A 14,234-nucleotide genomic window follows, 5' to 3' on the forward strand; every position below is an offset into this window, starting at 1 on the left:
GGTTATTCTTTTGTGGCTGTCACATCATCCTGATACTCACGTTTTAACATAAAGCAAGATTTTAGGTACTAACAGAAGCAATGGAAGAATATAATTCTTAATATTCTCAATATAGGTGGCAATAACCCTTAATAATTTGAGCTAGTTTAATCTACTTTGCATATTTATTTACTGAATGTCTGTTTCCATGTGAGGATGATACCGTGATTGCAGCACCTGGCATCAGGTGACTCTTAAGTTAGCCTAGTTAATATCTTTTCAAATGCTGATAGTCATAAAACTGTCAAAAATCCAAAAGACATCAGGGAAGTTTATTTTCCAAATCTGAAGAAAAACTATGTGACTTTTATGAAAAGCTACATTTCACTGGGACTTTTTTGAAAAGCATTCTTAAAACACTTTATGTGGAAATAGTCACCACAAATTGTAGAAAGTCTTTCCTCCCTTGGTGTTCCGCTCTCGGTAACTATGTTTAAATCCTCTTCAAAAAGCAGTTAATATTCCCATATTTCCTCCCACTGTCTTTCAAAATGCAAAAAGGAAAATAAATCAAATGCAAACATAGCAAACGTGTCCTCAATTGCAGAAGTATGACTAAGCATTAAAAAAAAAACAACAACCACCAACATTTAGCATTTTCTTTAAAAGCCCTTTTAAATAAAACAGATGGAATCTCTCCCACTTAAACTGAGAAGAATACACCCTGAATGTGTACTTCAGGGACTGCTCAGAGAATCTCCACTCTATAGCTTAGCAATGAGAAAAGCAGGTCAGTCTGCACCGATAATCTGGCAGATCAAGGTCAGTTTGTAATTCCTCTTTGTTTATACATTTATCCAGAAATACCAGCCACTCTAAATAGAACAATAAGATGATCTGGCTTCAAGTTTATCCAAAGTCATCATCAGGAATATTTTGGGGCTACAGATAGAAATTGTTTGAAGGTAGAAAAAACACAAGGGGTTATGATGCCCAGGGAAATCAGGAAGATTCAAAGCTATGAGATGTATGTTTTCAGTGCAAATTTGAACTGACTGCCTTAAGTGAAAGCGATGATTCCACATTTTTGTGAAGTATGTCATTATTTAAAGTTGTTTGTGTCTGTTAGTACTCATTTTTTCCTTCTCCCTGTACATTACATACAAATGAAAATTCATTGCAAATATTTATTCTATTCAGAATACTATATTGGCACCTTGTCAGTTATAACATAAATACTTAAATGTTATTTGGCTACAATTAAAGAGATGTGCCAAGATTAAGTGGATTGGTAGAGAACTAATCAAAAAGTGGAATGAAAACATTAATAAAAGACACAGACCAGACATTCGATTGGGCACTTGAAATAAAATGAAGACTAAGTCTCTGTACTCTACGGGCTTATAGTCCACCAGAGGAGACAGACAGATAAATACTCAACATCCAAAATGCTATAATAAAAATATACAAAGGGGTGATATAGATCATAGCACAGACAAAATAAAATGCTTAGGTCTCTCATGAACTAAGAAGACATAAATGCTTAAAATGATCAATAAAGGGCAGATGGCATTCTTTTGCCTACTACAAGGTACACATCAGATTCTGGTAAAAAATTCTCATAATTAAAAACTCCTATGGCTTCCTGGACACTGATATTTTTAACCTACCATTAATAATAATATGGCTTCAAAAATAATGCAATTGTGTAAAATAAGGAAACAATAATTGGTTAAAATTGTCAATATATCAACTTACAAAATGCTTTTTTTATTGCAATAGTCATAAATAAAAAGAAAAAAAAGCAGTTGTATTTACAAATTAAACTCAAATTGTCTGATGATATAACACACAGAGGAATACAAGTAAGTCAAAAGGCACAATTAATGTAAGTACACTATCAAACTCATTCAATGAAGGAAAATATCCTCCTTATAAATAGTGACATGTACTAAATGAGCCAGTTCTTGTAACTATCCCTCCACAAATGAAGTTCCTATTTTAAAAAAATGTATTTCTCTCTCTTGCAGTTGAGTTCAATGTTCCTATATACTTTCACAGTTGTCCAAATTGCATACAAATCAAAAAGTGAAAATATAATGACTCAAATTTGGCAATGCAGTGTCTTTTGGCAGCCCATGAAGTCTGGAGGCAATTAATACTATCTAAAAATCTATAGCCTCAAATGATAACCAGCGTAACCTCAAGATCCCACCACAGCAAAATGTGTTAATGGGCTAGTTAAGGAATAGAGTATTGATTTAGGAACAATTTCTGATTCTTCTTTTTGTTTGGGAGAGTGAAAGGAACAATCTCTATTCAGGATAAGGGATACACATTATTTTATTTTATTTCATTCCCAGAGCAAACAACTATTTAGAAATAACAGATACTGTATTATGTGTCACAATGGTGAATTTCATTCTGCCTTGGCAGGGTAACTAGTAAGGGCAGAATGTGAGTAACTGCTTGCTATACTGGAGTCATAGATATATAATTGCTTTCAGAGACATCCTTCTCTGAATACCACCTACACATTAACACATGACAGTGAACGTACAGCCAGACCCCTGTTCTATCCCACATGATCCCTGAAAAGGCTTTGAAATGAGGACACGTGCACAATTAACGCACACTGAATATCACAGTACATGTAACAAACTGGAGTATTATGAATCCTTAGGGGAACCTCATAGAACTAATACATTTCTAAAGAAAGCTGCACATGAGTAAAGAGAGCCTAAAATGCTAATGAGATCCTCTCAGTGAAAGCTATAGAAAAGTTGATTCTTGAATCCTGAAGTTGGGCACAGAATGGAACATTTGTATACAGACTGAAGAGTGAAAAAAAGAATTTGACATAAAAGCCCCTCAATAGATGATTTACAGAATTCGTGAGAAAATAAATGAAGCAAAATAAAAATACAACACTTGGAGAATTCCAAACCTCCTGAAAGGGTTAAGTATGAGAACTGATTTCCTATTAGAAAGGGATTATGTAACAACAGAGGGAAACTTGCAGCCTAGCATATGCTAATTTAGTCGGCTTTGCCAGGCGTTTCTGTGTGTGTTTGGCTGGCTGACTCACATTCCTTCCCTCCTCTTTTTTGGCATTTTTATTATGAGTCTAAAGGGATTGTACCCTCAAAAACTGTAATAAGAACAATAAGAACAACAAGTAAAAGCACATGTACGTGTTTTATCCTTGCTAAAACATCGGGGTACCCGCCTTGGAGGTTGAAAGGAAAAACACTCAATCTGTAAGTGTTCCACATAAGGGCTTTAGCAAAACTCCCTTCTTTAACTATTCTTCATTCCCTGTTAATTTCTTTTAATGAGTCTTTCGGGTTGGTGGCATGATCAGGAATGGGGAGGATATTATATTCTTGGAGAGTGTAAAGGAAGCTGAGTTACTATTCAGACTTCAGCACATGAAACAGCAGTAAAGGAATGACAATTGGATAACAAGCTTATTGTACATTTTCTTGTTTGTTTTTAAATACAAATATTCTAATCATCTCTCATTTCAACCTAAGTCTACTACTTAAGGATGACAAGCAGAGAACATATAAGGTATGAGAAGGCACACAAGGTAGCAGTGTCATGGACATTTTCCCCCAGGGGGGACAGAGGACAAGTCAATGTAAAATAGGAATTTATTAAGAAAGTAAAAACATATTTTACACACTATAAATTTTAGTCCTTGATGTTTAAGTAAGTGTTATAGGACGCACTTGCATTTTTAAATGCAAAGAATTTTAGCAAAGAAGCTAAAAATATTTCTTTACAAGAACAAATTAATTGGCTTTATAAATTACACGGAATCAATATAAGGGCTATACACTTAGCAGTCAGCAGCACATCCTTGTCAGGAAAGGTGCTTTGTCACTCTGTTCCCAAAGATGACTTTAGACAAACAATGCACTGTTACTGTAAATAAACCATCATCAAATATATAAATTATTAGGGAATCAACTGACCTATAAAAAGACTTTCGTTTTGTGTGAAATTATTTGCACTATTTGATCACACTTAGCTTTAAGGTTTTATGTTCCTCCAAGCAAATGAATGGTTGTTTTTATCTTCTGAATACTCCCCAATGACATCAGCATCTAGCCCCCAGAATAATTGTTTAACTATTACTAAACAGGCGCTTCCCCTTCAGCATGCAAATTGCTGAAAGATAATTTAAATATTCAAGTGAACACTATTTGCTGACTCAAAGAGTTATCCCCAATGTTGAATAATGACTGTCTTAATATTTACTTGAAAGACCTCTAAAATAGAATGTGAATAATTAATGGGCAGCTCTCTCCATGGCAGATCTCCTTACAACCTCAGCCCTGCGTCTATTCAGGTAGCAGTGGGCTCTCATCACTCAGTTTCATAAGCACAAAAGAAGAGCCAGAATAAATGCTCAGCTCTATTGCCTATTCAGAAACTGTAAACCGTGTTGTATGTTTTTAAGTGGAGAAGTTAATCATTGTTATAGCCTAAGAAAATTTATTTAAAAAATACATTTTTTAACCTTCGTTAAAAAGGGTAAAAGCAAATGATTGCTAACAAACTAAACTCTTACCTTTCTCTCACGCTTCATCCCTGAGAGCCCCAAACTCTGATTACTTACAAAATTTTAAAGTTGTCCTCCAGTTCTAAAAATAACTGTACACTTTAAACTTGTATATATGTGCATATATAGAGATAAATGATTGAGGAATATTTCTTTTCTCAATAAATACATCTCTGATTTCAGCATTAATATTTAACTGATACTAATTAAGCAGAATATTTGCTTTCCTAACTTTTAAATACATTACATACTTCTAAGATGAAAACAATTTCATATCTGCTTAAAGAAATGCACTGAAGACATTAACAGGACCAACTGGGCTCATTTCTTGAATAAAAAATCAATATTCATAATATGTTCAATTATTTTATTCTGTAGCAAACGGAATCAAAATAAACCAAGCTACATTAGCTCCTGTTATCAGCTGGGCTTCCCTTACAGGCTGCCCGTAATAACTGGTTCACAACTCTTACTTTTATTGAGGAACCTATTTGATGCTTTTGACTTTGTGATAAATAATGTTGTCCAGAGAGAAAATACTCTCTACTGATTTGACATTAACACAAATTCCACTTTATGGCACTAAATAAACTATGTGAACATGCACTGAACAGTTAATTCCTATTTCTTTTAAAACTACTGTATATTCATAATACAGGAAATGCTCTAATAGGAAAAAAAAAAAAAAAAAAAAACCAAGAGACTAACTCCTTACTTACTAAAGGAAGAGAAGGATGACATATTTCCCAGCCCGACAATTATCAGGTCCAAGACATGTAAACAACTGCATAGAAATCCTATTTTAACTTTGCAATTTATTTTCCTTAAATGACACACATTCCTGATAGTTTGCTAGAAAATATCTACCATCCATTTGATGAAAACATTGATAATTTTATTAGAATTTATTTATTACATTAATCTCTAGATAAAATATGTATTCTCTCTTTTGCTTCATCATGAGCTTATGCGATTAGAAATATTCTCTGGATTATTTCTGGTGGTAAAAAGCTGAAGGATGGTTCATGTCCACCATAAGCTATGAAAAGACTTCCTATTTCACTCATGCCACATGACTGCTTTCCTGTGTGTCGCCTGCCGCTGCAGAGCACATTAGGCCTGAGATGCCATTTGCATCATCACACAGCAGGGGGCTTCAGCTGCCACAGCTCTAGGTTAATCCTCACCCACCTCTTTACACAAGGAATTTGCAGAAGATGCCTTTTTTTGACACTATGGAACTGCACTCCAAAAATGCTTGACATTTTCAAATAAAATGTTGGCAATGAACTTGTCCTTTTAAATATTTTAGGTTAAATCAGTATATTTAAATCATGTCCTTCCTTTTTTCATGGAATGAGTTTATGATCTAAACAAATGCAAAATATTTGGGATTTTTAATCATGGAAAAAAATGGGTAGAAAAACATTATGTTAAGAACAATTGATCAGATTGCATTCACTTAAAGATGCATATGAAGAGCTATTGCTATGTACTTTTCTATAGGAAAACTTTTCCTAAACCCCATAGCCTACAAAATGTTAAAATTAACTCTTACGTACATTAGTTAACAAAGTAAGTGCTGATATATTATGAAGAGAAAGGACCACTTATCTCCATCAAAACTAATTAGGACATACCTAATATTCATTTCAACACTATCTATTATGCATCTACTAAATTGAGAATAAGAAGATTGCTCAGATAAGCAACACTCGGCGCTTGCCCTCAGGAAGCTTAAATTTAATAATTACTGGGCACTAGAGCTGTTTTAAGAGGGTAAACAAGCCAATTTCTGCCAATTCCACAAAGGAACTCTAATTTCAGCTTGTGACTTCTGCTTCCTTGATTTGCAATTTCCCTTCTTGATGCCTCCTCAATCTACCTGGCCAGCTGCTGCACAGTGGGCGATTTTGCCAAAGAGGTTTAAGGAAGTCTGTTAAAAAAGGACTCTTTCTCAATAAATCTCATAGAATGCACGGCAGTATGATCCAGTAAAGCATCTATATAATAAGTCTATGTTATATTATTAATGTACCCCAAATCCTTCATAATAAATAAATCTTGTCTCAATCATGATACCCCATAGACTCTTTATTTTATAAAGAAAACTGCTATCATTTGATGTTGACTTCAGGCCACTTTAAAATGTATGCTCAGGATGTCTTCTAACATTGTTGCATTTCCATTTGCTCTTTAAGTAATTTAAGTAAGTTTTTCTTTAAGAAAAATGACATCTCTCTATTTAAATGCAGAGCAAATAGTTTTCAAGTATCTGATCTTCTAGTGGAGAAGGCAGGAAGAGGCCATCTCAGTTGATGCTTACCTCTGTCATTATTATGTTCCCAGAATTCAAAAAGTTGTAGAAATGAGAAAAAGACAATGAAGCCAGCTTTCATGTATCAATACAAAATTAGTCCAGAAACTCCTCATATTTGCAGGGAGATTTCCTCAATTACTTAAGTGTCTGGTGTTTGACTGTTTAAGTCATAGTCACTGGCTCTTATGTACAGACTCTACTTTTCAAAGTTCCAGCTGTTAATCAAAAAAGGAGGTGAGTTATATTCCAGGATCTGCATTCAGCGTTAGAAATGAGCTTGATGAGACTAAGGTTATGACGTGCAGAGGCAAAAGAGTGGGAGAGACATGCTCTTAGGAAGTATGAAGTTACCAGCATTTTATCAAATGTACATAAGTGTATTTTGTATTATAATTTGCTTTCTAAAAATATAAGGGGAGGTTTATGACACACACTGAGGCAAGTAATATGTATGTCCAATTTATCTTTTAATTTGAAGATCTTTCTTTCTAAATATAACATCATCATTTACCAGACTGTCCCATGGGAAAAAAATACTAAAGCCCCAGTATTTGTGTTGGATATGTTTTTGTGTAAGAATAACTCTGAAAAGGAAATAAAGTTCTCAAGAAAATCAGGGTCTCTCTATGCATGTCTATTTTCTGGCTATATCTTGACCTTCTTTCTTTTTTGCCCTCTCTAGGATTGTTTCCTGTGCTAAACAAAACAGTGCCCAACTTTACAGTGCCCCCTCAGGCAAGGAAAGGGATCCAGGTTCAGCAAGGGTTAGCAGTTGAACTGGATCTACTCTGTGGCCAAGAGAAGTCTTAGTGACAGGTGGTAAGCCTTTGCACTCCTCATTCTAAAGACATTCATTTCTCAAAAGTGTCCCCTGTCGTTACCCCAGATTTTTCCTCTGTCTATGATGGAGGAAAATAAGACAGGATACCCATAGCTTAACAGTGAATCAAATTTTGTTATCTAAGTAGTCTACATTCCAAGTTACACTTTGGTCAGAAATGTGCTTATTTTCTAACTACTCATTTCCTAAAGATACGTAGAGGATGAACTGGTAGATGTTGTAGAATAGAACTGTTTAAGCCTTTTTTTTTTTTTTAACTCATTTTATCATTGACTTGATTCTCACCACTGGCTTATCAGTCTACATACTAACAAGCCAAAAGGTTGATTTTGCTTCCCAGAAAAAGTAAAAAACTGGTGACAATGGAAAACACAGAGAAGATATGTCCAAATGAGTCTCTTGTCTAAAGTAATGCATATTGCAAGAGAGAGTATGGTAATTCAGAGAATAAATAAATTGATTAGTATTACTTAAGTGACAGAATGTTACTGGAGTGCTGATAAAGCTAAAAATAAGAAGCCATAGACTGCCTACAGTATCTGCCTAGTCATAACTACTAGCAGGCAGAGCAGACTCCCCCTAGCCAAAATCAGTTGCTCACTAGTCCCCCCACCCCTTCCTTCCCTGAACATAGAAAGGAAAGACCTGCTAAGTATTTAATCTGTGTCCAGGAAATCCATTTCATTTACACCTAACCAAGTCCTAATAAAACAGTAGGGCGGTGGGAGAAACATAAACCTGAACCCTGAAGCAATGTTCTCAGCCAAGACTAAGACAAGGAAGGCATGAGCAATTTGTTTGAGCAGGAACTGACAATATCAACAAAGTCTGATGTGTCTGTGAGCAGTGTTTGATAAATGTGAGGCAGCCATAAACAGGAGAAGACAATTCAGTGGTGCTTTGCGCCCCCTCCCCCTTCTAGATTTTTCTTTAAATCCTCTTCTATCTTTTGGTGTATGAATATGGCCTGATCTAAGAGGCTCATAAGTACACAGATATCACTGGGCTGCTGCTCTTTCCCCAGCTGCCGTATAGGACGCTTATTTATTTATTTATTTGGACCTGCTGCTGGTGCTGCTGCTGGTTGCAGTGGTGCATTTTCTCTGGCATACCCATACCCCTTCTACCACCACCCCCAGTCTGCTGTGAAAAGCAGCACTGTCTTAACCATTGGTTTACATACTTAATAAAAGAGACCCATGCCCTTAATAAAAGAGAATGCAGCTGATGGAATCTCTCCGGGTAGAGAAAGAGTAAATCCTTCTCCAGGCTGAGAGAGAGAGGCACCGGCAGACAGTTATTTTGCAGTGCACTGAATAGACAATTCACAGGGAAATGTTGAAGGCAGAGAGGAGGCGACCCCCAAGTGCAGTCCATTGCCCTCATGCTCTATCATAAATAATCTCGCACCAGCCCAGAGGTGTGCGCAGTGATGTGCCGGGGCCAGCACACACAGACTGGTAGGGAAAACACATCCAGTGGTGTCGAATTTTCATGGCAATCACCAAATTAACTGATTCCCCTACATCACACTCCTTTTACCCTGCGTGGCGCGCCCGCGCGCACACACAGACACACACACACACACAGCAGAGCTGAGAAATGCAAGTTACTGAGAGGTGAAGTGGGGTCTCTGGGAGGATATTTCAGCACGGATTAGAAACCTAAGTAATGTGTCAGCCAGGGGTTACTTGGGCGAGGGTGGGGGTGTGAGCGGTGGGAAATGGGACCAGGCGGCGTAAGCAGGCAGAATGGGCTGTCTGCCTTCTCGGAGATTCTGGCACATGACACATCTGAAATTTACATCCAACATAAAATACACAAAATTACCACAAAACATTCTAAGAAATATCTCTGCAAAGTCAGTCAGTTATTTCATGAAAATTCTGTCCACTATCTTTTCTTTCACATTCATAAATAGGCATAAATAAAATACGGTCCCAGTCTATATCCCGGAGGAGGATAGGAGAGAGGATGCATTCCAAGAACTTGCTGAAAGATGGTTCACTGACCTCATTTAAATCCTCAAAAGGCCGATTTGGGTTTTGCACGCCTGTGAGTTTACGTGTGTCTTACTTTCAGATTCCTTTTACCCAGGGACAAATAAATTTGATCAACTTATCTTTCCCACAAATACACAAATGATGACAGAGGAGTTAGGGTGGGCAAAGATTTATCAAGAAATCAAGAGTCATCTAGCTTAAAGAAATCCTATCGACCATCATTTTACATACATCCTGCCGGTATCTCACACTCAAGCCACATCTCTATACTACTCTCTTCAAAGCAACAATCTTCCGCCTTACAGCCCCTGCCCACCCTGCCCTAGCAGGCCGCCTGTCTCCACCACCACCCAAAGTGTGCTCTCCTCATGCACTCCGACTCCGTACGTTTCCATCTATTTCATAATCAGAATCGTCCTCCCATTCCACACGGTCCCCTCCTCCCTCCTCCAAAAGAGAGGGTCTGGCGAAAAGTGCACCCCAGTTCCCTAGCCACTCTGCATCCAAACCCAGTGATTTGCATAATAACAGTGTTTTGTGCGGTTTGCCTCCACTGCGGTCACAGTGGTTCTTACATTTCCCGTGAAAGGATAATATTAATTAGGGAAAGAAGCGGCAGACAGCTGATGTAGAGGCAGGGAATCTAAGCGAAAATCCCACAGCAGAAGAGTTAACTGCTAAGGTGCATATATATCTTTGCTAAAAAAATAAAAAGAGAGAGAGAGAGAAACGGAGAAAAAGAAAAGAAAACCACACAGACTGAATAATAAAAAGTCGGTTTGTTGGTAAAGTGGCTTTGAGTCTTTTAATTTTTCCCTGCCTCTTGCCCTCTTTTTTTATTTCTTGGTTTATTTATAAATTCTTTCTTTTTCCTTTCTTCTTCTTTTTTTTTAATCCCAGACACAGGCCCTCTCTCTTCCTAGGTGAATGACACGTCTCACAACACATTTCCCCCCCGGGGATGTTATTGCAATGCACACGGTGCCGCCGCTGCTGCTGTTCTCGCCGTCTCGGTAGCTCGCTCCCAGGCTCTCACACACTTTTTAAAGACACACAGATATGATGATGGTGGGAAGAAGGGGAAAGAGAAAGGCGACCCAGAAAGGGGGAGGTTAAAGAGATGACAAGAGATGGAGAGGGTCGGTCGGGAGCGTGATGTGGGAGGCGGCTGGTGAGGGTTGGTGGAAGGGTGGAATGTTCAGAGAAGGCACAAGTTGCCAGCTAAAAGGCGTGGGAGGAGGGTTGTGCTGGCGGGTACGGACAGAGGGATGTAGGAAGCCCAGGTGAATGAAAAGGCAAAAGGTGCCGCGTAAGGGGCTGACTGCTGGGAAAGCAGGGCTGAGCCAACGCTAGAGATTCGAGGGGCTAGAGCAAACTGCCACTGCCCCCTGCCGCACCGGGGAGTAGGGGGAGGGGGTGGAAATCGCTGGGCACTGGGGCACTGGAAGGGGAGAGAGGAAATGTGGGGTGGAGTGGGGATGATGGGGAATGGGCGTGAAGTTGATGCTCCCCGCGGCAGGGCGGGGATTACCTTGTAGCAGGAGCCCGCAGACACTGTAGAAGCGGAGAACGGCGCTGCGTTTCCAAATCATGGTCCCTCTCTAAGGGTTGGGGAAGGAACGAGGGGCCAAGGAGATGCTGGTGAGCGGGGTACCAGAGGGCAGGACTCTGCTGGGGTGCTCCTCGCGGCGCCCGCCGGACCACGGTCCCCGCCGCTGCGGTGTTTGAACCCGCGGACGCGAATCGGCGGCAGCAGTAGCGGCAGCGGCGAAGCACCCGCAGAATGGGGTTTCGGTGGGCGAAATAGTTTCTTCTCCTCCTCCTCCTGCTGGTGGTGCAGGCGCGACAGTCCGTCTGCCAGGCACGGGTTCGGGGCTTGCCTTCCTCGCGGCGCGCACAGCAAGTCCTAGAGCCCGCCGGGGCTGCCCGAGCAGGTGGTGCAGGGATGCCGGGGTGTCGGAAAAGGTGCCGGCGAGGGCTGCAAGGAGTGGGTAGGTCACCGAAGGGAGGGGCAGGGGAAAGCGGGAGCAAGCAAGCAGCAGCCGCCGCTCGCGCTCGGGTGTCTCGGGGTCCTGGGAGGAGAGGCGGCAGCGGTGGAAGCGGCGCTGGTGGCGGTGGCGGTGGCGGTGGCGGCGGCGGCGGCGGCGGCGGCTCCCGGATGCTCGGGCTGCAGCGGCGGCGGCGACGGCGGCGGCGGCAGCGGCGGCAGCTCTACCGAGCACCAGACACAAGGGCAAGCTCAGCGCGGCGGAGGCCCCGCCCCCACCCTGGCCAGGGACAGACACCGCCCCCCGGCCAATGGAAACACAGCCGCCCACCAGGCCCGGCCAATGAGAGAAAGGGATGGGTGGAGAAAGGCGCCGGGAAAAACAAACAGGCTTCTCAAGGACCCTTCGGGCAGGAACAACTGAAGACCCCATTCACACACCTCCGGCGGGTCTCACCTCCTTGGCGATGTCTCGCCCTAACTTGCAGAGGCGTCGGCTGCCTTCGTTAATCAGTGCTTTGCACTCGGGAAGAGTTTAGCCAATCGTCACCGCGAGGGGGCGGGATTAGCTGTGTCCCCAGCAGGTTCTGGAACTCTTGGTGCCTGGGCCAGGTCCTGGGTGCGAAGTTCTTGTGCGCTTTTGGACTCCTGGAGCAGATGGCTGCACCTGCCCCCTCACCAGCTGCAGTAGCATTCTCTGACGCTCCCGCAGCAAAAGGGAAACATTGCAGAGGGTGTGGGAGAGGCTAAGCATAGGGAGCGGAACACCTACCTGCCTACAAAAGCTTGTGTGGCAGAGAAGGAAAAAGTTAGGGGTTAGGAAATTAATTTTTTGTTGTTCTTCAGAATTTTGACTTAATTTAGGTTAAATCTCAATAGAGCCTAGTGGGTGACAGTATCGGTCTGTTCGGGGATTAGGCAGACACCAGTTCAAATCCCAGAGCTGTCACTTCTAGCTTCATAATGTTTAATGATTTTACTTGAATGTCTAAGTCTGAAGCCTCCTCAACTGCAAAACAAGGATAATAATAGCACTTAACTCTTAGACTTGCAAAAGATTAAGTGAGAATGCAAACATGTTACTACAGAGCCATGCAATTTGTAAGCGCTTTATAAACGGTGGCACTAGCTGTTTAGTGGGACTTTTCTAACTGAGGAAAGCGGGAAATCTTAGGAAATCCTCTATAAATGTTTTAACAATAGCCTTAAGAAAGGGAGGAAAAGCATATCTGTACTTTCTTCAGGGGCTCAACCAAAGATGGTCATAGAAAGGAATTCTGGAATCTGGAAAGAACCACCTCTATAAATCAGCACCCTGAAAAGTGTTCTTTAGAAGAGGAGATATAAATGAGCAAGACATAAATTAATCAGAAGTTGTGTTTCCAAATGAGCTTAATTCCCAGGCTTTTCCCTATGACCACTTTTTAATTGAACCAAATGAGTAGATGATGGACTAGTTCAGCAGTGTTAAATGAGTCTTACCATAAATAAAGCCTGCTTTGTTTGAGAGACTACACAATAGAAACCTGCAAGCAAGAAGACAGAGGGAAAGATGAGAGGCAAAATCAATATTGATGCCCTTCGCTCTTTCCCATTTGTTGCGTACTTTGCCACAACCTTTCACAAATTCAACCCTTGCCTTTTAACTACTGACCCATTCATTTCTCTATCCACCTTTCTCCCCAGGTTCTCTAAATTAAGAAGCAAAGTGTCCATAATAAAACTGCAAGTGGACTCTAGAAGAAAGAGGATGTGTGAATACTCTTGTTATTGTAGGAGATAGTTGCCTACTGTGAGTTTTAGCTGTTAGGAAAGTCAGTAAGTCCAAGGATACTGCTATCATTTAAACTATTGTGAGCATCAAAAGGTGAAATTCTAATCATTATTGACTCATGCTTAGGTTTTGTGTCAGGGAGACTATAATAAATGGAAATGCCAAAGACGTTAGAGTTTCTTTATTGAAAATGTACTCAGGGTTCCTGGGTTCTAGTGCACATCATACTGCTAGCTGAATGACCTTGAGCATATGTTCAACTTCCCTGACCCTCAATTTCCTCAACTATAATACGAGGGAGCTGCATTTGATGACTTCTCAAGTCTCACTGAGCTAAAAAAGATAATAATAATTAATTCCTCTAAGATTGTTATATTCAAGAAAATGCCCCAATTGGACACGAGTATCTGAGCATTTGTGATCAATACTCAGAAGCAAATCATGTTTTTGTTCTTGTTGATAACTACCAGAGCAATTAGGATTTCTGCACTGAAATAGGCTATAGGTTTGCTATAGAGTGTGTGGTCCTCAAACCAACATCACCACCATCACCTGGGAACTTGTTAGATCTGCAGAATCTCAGGTCCTACCCTATACCTACAGAATCAGATTCCTCATTATAACAAGATTCCAGGGTGATGTATATGTACACCAAGTTTGAGAAGGACTAATCTTTAACACTGCTTTACGGCACATGCAACCCCAGAGAGAATTTCAGTGGATGTTCCAAAAAATGTAGGAGACTAAAAGACTCAGAGGA

The 14,234-nt window shown here is 40.5% G+C and overlaps 1 protein-coding gene across 4 annotated transcripts in view; it reads right to left on the reverse strand.

Annotated features, from left to right (window-relative positions):
- CADM2 (cell adhesion molecule 2) overlaps positions 1 to 12,317 on the reverse strand; it is a 1,000,353-nt gene extending 988,036 nt beyond the window's left edge. Inside the window, exon 1 of one of the 4 annotated variants that reach the window (XM_070597821.1) lies at positions 11,245 to 12,317. In XM_070597821.1, coding sequence (XP_070453922.1) covers positions 11,245 to 11,305 — 61 coding nt within the window. In that variant the 5' untranslated portion in view covers positions 11,306 to 12,317. The remainder of the gene's footprint in view (positions 1 to 11,244) is intronic. The other 3 variants (XM_070597820.1, XM_070597817.1, XM_070597818.1) reach the window with 3 other exon arrangements.
- Between the last annotated feature and the right edge of the window lie 1,917 nt (positions 12,318 to 14,234).

The sequence above is a fragment of the Equus przewalskii genome, chromosome 27 (genome assembly GCF_037783145.1).
Source record: "Equus przewalskii isolate Varuska chromosome 27, EquPr2, whole genome shotgun sequence".
In the NCBI taxonomy this organism is placed as follows: Eukaryota; Metazoa; Chordata; class Mammalia; order Perissodactyla; family Equidae; genus Equus; species Equus przewalskii.